The 6,000-nt window shown below is 49.0% G+C and overlaps 1 protein-coding gene across 2 annotated transcripts in view; it reads left to right on the top strand.

Annotated features, from left to right (window-relative positions):
* Positions 1-363: 363 nt before the first annotated feature.
* The window catches only part of SLC12A8 (solute carrier family 12 member 8), a 149,051-nt gene continuing 143,414 nt past the window's right edge, over positions 364-6,000 (top strand). The window contains exons 1-2 of one of the 2 annotated variants that reach the window (XM_027536506.1): positions 364-412; positions 1,146-1,241. In XM_027536506.1, coding sequence (XP_027392307.1) covers positions 1,191-1,241 — 51 coding nt within the window. In that variant the 5' untranslated portion in view covers positions 364-412; positions 1,146-1,190. The other variant, XM_027536495.1, reaches the window with a different exon arrangement.

The following is a 6,000-nucleotide window of genomic DNA, read 5'->3' as shown; positions in this document are numbered from 1 at the left end:
CGCGTCCTGTCACCCTAATCCGAGGGTCGTGCACCTCGGCGGGGTGCGGTGAACGAGCTATCCAGAGCGGTAGCTGGTCAAGTCTGAGAGTTTGCGGACTCTTCCCTTGTCCACTCCTGCACCCCCGCGCAGTCCCTTCCCACCCCTGTTAAGATTGCTGTTCCTTTCTCCCGGGAGCTCTCCCGGGCGGCCGACGGTGCGCGGGCACCACCCTTGGGGAGGGGAAGTGCCCGCGGCCCGACTCTCTCAACCTGGATCCGAGAGTCGTGGCCGCGGTGCCCGAGCTCGGGCCGGACGCCTCGTCAGCGGGACAGCTGGGACCCGTGCCGCGCGCACCTGGTCAGCCACGTGGCGGCGGGGCGGGGCCTGGGCGGGGCGGGCCCAGCTCTAGAAGCCGGCGTCCCGAGAACAGGTGAGGGCGGACGCCGAGCGGCTGGTGGGTGGGGAAACCGCACGGTGGTCTTGGGCGGCTCCTCTTTGCCGGGAACTCTGTAAGCCGGTGCCCGGCTTGGGTCACTTTTGCCCTCTGCTCAGGTAGACCCCATTCCTGTCTGCACACGGCAACTGGGACCCGAGCCTCCCGCCGGGCCCAGGGCTTCCTGAGAACTTGGTTCGAGAAGGGCGGACGCTGGAGAGTGGGTGTACGCTGCGCTGTAGGGGTTCGCGTAAGTGGGGTTGCTGGAGGCACGCGAGTTCAGCGTTGACCGAAACCCTAGGGGTCTGTGCTCTGTCTCCGGAGCTGGTCTCGGTAAGTCTCCGGTCCTTTGACCACCTGCAGCCAGTTCTAGTGGATCGATGGTGTCCTGGCCCTGGACAGAGGGGTTCACAAGGAAGGAGAGGAGTGTAAAACTGTGTCCTCAGGCGCTGGGCAGCTAGGCAGTCAGCTCCGACCCTTGTGTTGAAGGAGCTCAGGGCAAAAAAGAGCTGGGGGCAGCTGTGTTTAAAAGAACAACAACATTTGAGCAGAGGGAGTCTGTGAAGGATGAGTGGGATCAAATATTTGGGTACCAAAGAGGGAAGGAGATGTTTCCAGATGAGGCAAGACAAAGTTCCTTCCTCAGACAGGGCCTGGTATAGGAAGGATGGGCAATAAGGATCCAGGGAAAGAGGAGCCAGACTGATCGGGAACACTGTTTACTTTCCAGAGGGGTCTCCCCACCCAGACCACCAGGACCCCCATTTCCAGAAGAATGGCCCAGATATCTCAAGTGCAGGAACTCTTCCACGAGGCAGCCCAGCAGGTAGGCCTGGGTGGTGTGGGGGTCTGTGAGAAAAGGTCACCAGGCAAGATGCTGAATGGAAATCTTACGGTGGACTATTTTAAAAGTAATGATCTCAGACATTTATTTTGGTATTCCAGCTTAATCGAGAAAATGTTACAGCCAACTCCTAGCCATCTGTGTGCAAAAAATATTCTTTGGTATCTAGCAGATTCCGAATCCTGGACACTCCTCCTCCTACCCTGCCCCACCCATGGAGGTTTTCCATGAACAGAGTGAGGACTGAGATAATACAAACTCCTTTTAATACTGTATCAAACCAATGTAAGAAGGTAAATTTATTTCTGACAAAGTCATACTGTATATACTGAAGTCAAATAGATTTCTGGATTCCCTGGTATCTGCAGGTTTTTCTTTTTCTTTCTTTATCTGTTGATCATTACAGTAAGTATTCAGTGTAGGTATGGAATTAAATGACTCTCCCCTAAAAAACCAACTGTGCTTAGGCATTTATCAAGGAGCAACTTGCACCAGGGTCTTTGCTGTATGATGATCACTCAACTGTGAAGTTTTCAGTCTCTTGGATATCTCTCGTCTTTATAGAGAGGGTTAGAGGGGTTTTCTGGCATTATAACAGGGAGAATGAGCCCCCCAAAAGGAGAGAGAATCAACTCACGGCCTCACACAGTAACAAGAGAATGGGGTCCAAAGCCGGGGAGCCCTGAGCCAAAGGGCAGAGGCTGGAGAGGCAGATGGGATTCAGGATTGGTGGGGAAATCCAAGCTGGCTAGTTACCCCTCTTCATGTGCATGGGTACATATGAAAAATGCATCGTGGTGGCTGGCAGCTGGCGAGTGCTCAGCAAAAGGTACTGCTCCCCTTCCCCCTGGCGGGCCCAGTACTGTATCCTGCATTCTCTACTGAGCTCCTTACACCCAGCCCCCTAAATATTCAAGGTGTTTAGAAAAAATGAGTGACTGGAGACCCAGAATAGCTCCTCAGAGAGATTTCAGAACTCTTGCCCAGAGGTCTTTGCTCCTAGGTGAACGAGCCAGTACCATATTTTTAATGTGGTTGAGTACCCTTATAGAAACCTTGTCTTACTTATTTTATTTAACTTTAAGAATGTGTTTAGCTCGACCAGTTTCTCGTCATACTTGCCATGCATTTTATTTGTGTTTGCAAGACTGTACATGAGTGTTTATGCACCTAATATATGTTCATGGACTACTTCCTAAATAATGGGTACTGTTAAGCTTGAAAAATGTACCCAGATGGAAAACATAAGGCCCTCATTTCCAGGGATTCTGAAAGGAGAGCATTTGGTTCATTGCTGTGAGAGGGATCCATTGAGGCTCAGCTGTGACCCTCTCTCTCGTTTAAAACCTTCAGTGGCTCTCCTATCCACCACTCAAGAGTTCAAACTCCTTAGCCTAGGTCCTGCACAGTCTGACCCAGTCTGAGTTTCAAACCTGCTCCCCTGCATCTTACTCTCTGTACCCCACCTTCCAGACAAAGGTCCATTCTCTAGGCCCTGTACTTGTATCTTTCCCCTTGCTGGTCTTTGCTAATACTTCTCACTCAGCTGATTTGTCTCTGAACTCTCCAAGTATCTAAGGCTATGCTTGGCATTTAAGTAGCAGTAAATGTTAATTGACTAACCAAATGAACAAGTAACAGATGACCACAGTGCAAGCTAAATTGCCATGAATTCCCTAAGAGAGAGTTGATTTTATTTTTAAAATTTTTTGTAATTAATTAAAGCCACAACTACGTGGCATGCGGGATCTTAGTTCCCTGGCCAAGGATTGAACCCGTGCCCCCTGCAGTGGAAGCACAGAGTCTTAACTGCTGGACCACCAGGGAAGTCTCGAGTGTTGATTTTTAAAATGATGAATGTAAATGCCTATGTATCACCTTCCTCTCCATCTCCCTCAGTCTCTGAACATACAGGGATTAGACAGTGTTCAATGTCAAGGCCTTTGGTGTTCATTATCTAGACATCTTGGAAATCTCTCCCTTTGTCTTCATTGCCCTGTCTTGTCCAAGGTATCATTTTTTAATTGAATTATTTCATATCTTCCTAACTTCTTTCTCCACATCTCGTCTAAAGCGATCCCTTTTTAAATCACAAGTCTGTACATTTGACTCCTCTGCTTAAAGCCTTTCCATGGCTTCTCGCTGCCTTCAGAATTCAGTTCAGACTCCTTACCTTGGTCCCCACAGCCCCTGCCCACCCGCCCTCACATGATCTGACTGGCTTCCCCTGCTCCCTCCCGTAGCATGCTCTGTCAGTGCACTTGCTCTGCAGTATTGAAGTGAGCTGTTTCTTTCCTGTCTTCCTGGGTGGTGGTGGTTTAGTTGTGAAGTCATGTCCAACTCTTGCGATCCCCACAGACTGTAGCCTGCCAGGCTCCTCTGTCCACGGGATTCTCCAAGCAAGAATTCTGGAGTGGGTTGCCACTCCTGTCTTCCTTAAGACTGTGAATCCCTGAAGTTCAGGGCATTGTCTTATTCATTTTTGAGTCCTCAGTACTTGTCGTTAGTGCTCGGCGTATGGAAGATGCTCAGTCAGTGCCGGTTCTGCTTAACTGAACTCACCTGGCTAAGGATAGGGGGAGCTGCTATTTGCATTAGGTCTTGAAGGGTCAGTGGTAAAGTTGGGGCACACATCCCCAGGCTGCGAGGGTAAGAAAATGATTATAACTATCAACTTATTATGTGCTGAACACTTAATGTGCATCATCTCTTTTAATCTTCACAACATTCTGAAGTAGATATAATAATTATTTTGGTTGACAGATGAAAAACGGAGGCACTCTGAACCCGGGAATGGTTGTTGCCAAGGTCTAGGCTTTAATCTTTTCTGCTTTATGCCTCCTGCCTCAATGGCCTGGGCGAAGCCTGTATGGGAATAGATAGCAGGCTGGACAGCTAACATGTTTGAAGTGGTTGGCCTTCCAGAAGTTTCCCATAAACCTTTTTCTCCCTTTACTCCAGGTTTGGGAGTTAGGAATTCTGCTAAGAGCTTTGAGGCCTGAAGAGCATGGAACCAGGAAGGCCATGCCCAGTGGGAAGACAGGCTAGGGGGTGTTACCCTAAACCCTTCTGTTCAGATCTGCTCTGTTCTTGGTCACTGTGTCATTTGGGAAGAGTGGGGATGCTTGCAAGTTAAGTGGAGGGGTTAATGAATGGATTCTTGGTTTGCTTTACTCATTTTGGGACCAGATTGGGTATGTGGGGGTGGGTGGGGGTGGGTAGGTGTGTGTTGGTCAAGCAGACCAGCTGAGAAGGGTCTGTAGATCTGAGGGTTGATGGTGCTGCCTGATTCAAGTACTGACTCTAACACTTTGTAACTTTGGGAAAGTTACTTCACCTGGTTATTAAGCCTTTGTATCCTCCCATAAAATGACTACAATAATAGAACCCACCTTAGAGAATTATGAAGATTAACAGAGACACTTCATGTAAATGTTTAGTATAGCACTCAGTTCATAGGCATTTTGTAAATGTTGCCTAATAATAAAACTGAGATGGGCAGTATATATTTGATCCATGAGGTAGTGATATGACTGATCAGAGGGTTCAGTTGGCAAATGAATACATAACTCAGCACATCAAATTCAGGTAGAAGACCTAAGGTAGGAGTCCCAAATCCAGAATAATTTCCTTGGCCAAAACCAGAGACTGGGATAGTGTCTGGGACACTCTGGATGATGTGGGAGGGGCAGTCCATTGAGGACTATTTTAGGCCTGGAGTGGTTTGGGAATGTGTGTGTGTACCTTGTGGAGGTATGAGTCATTTCGGGAACCTCTGTCCCCAGGCACTTCACTGATGTGCAGTATGGTTTAAGGGTGGACTTGAACCTGGGAACCTGGGGTTCCCAATTCTGACTATGCCATCAGGCATGCCAGGCCCTTGGGCAAGTTACTCAAGGGCTTGCCCTCTGTTTCCACAACTGCAAGATGGGGTGAGTGTACCTGATTTTCAGGGTTCTTACGCCATCTACAGAAGGGTCTGGCCCCGTGCCTGTCACATGGTGCACACTAAATACAGTGCTTGTCCGGTGATCAGATGAAGCAGATTTCACACAGAAACCCAGTCGAGTATTCTGCTTGTGAGATGCAGGGCTGGAAAGCTAAGGAGCAGCTGGTGCCAGAGGGAGGTGAATGGAAAGCTAATGGCCTTTGATAGCAGCCATCTCTCCATCAGTCACTGGACAGAGAGGACTGTGACAGACGCAGTGGTCAGGAAGATGAAGCTGACAGGAGAAAGGAGTAGCTGGAGACAGGGAGAGATGGCAAGTGGACATCTGTGCAAGGTCTGGGGTCCAGCAGGATCCAGTGCTCTTAGTGTGGGAAATAGCAGGAAAAGTTGGCTCAGCTTAGCAGGCATTTATCGAGTGCCTGTTCTTGCCAGGATCTCCAGCGAGTGCTGCAGATAGTAAAACAGAAGTCTCTTAATCATGATGGAATAAAGGATGCCTCCCACTAGTCTGGTGTGCTGTTTTCCTTCTCTCAGGATTGGATAGTCTCCAGAAAAACTTAAAGGGAAGCTGTGTCATGCTGTGGTCTGAGAATGGGTGACCAAAAGCCGCAGATTAGCTAGTGTGAGTAACTCATTCTCTTCCTTCTTTATCCAGCTGGAAACTTGGGATCCAGCAGGAGTGAGTCTGTGAGGACCCTGTTCTAGGAAGTCTGTGGGGTAACTTCTGGCTGGCCTGAGATAATCACTGTTGAAAAAAGCCCCATGCAGACTCAGGGAGTAAGTTGCCCATCA

Source organism: Bos indicus x Bos taurus, chromosome 1, assembly GCF_003369695.1.
Source record: "Bos indicus x Bos taurus breed Angus x Brahman F1 hybrid chromosome 1, Bos_hybrid_MaternalHap_v2.0, whole genome shotgun sequence".
Lineage (NCBI taxonomy): Eukaryota > Metazoa > Chordata > Mammalia > Artiodactyla > Bovidae > Bos > Bos indicus x Bos taurus.
The sequence above is the reverse complement of the archived record's forward strand: the minus strand, read 5'-3'. Positions and strand labels throughout refer to the sequence as shown.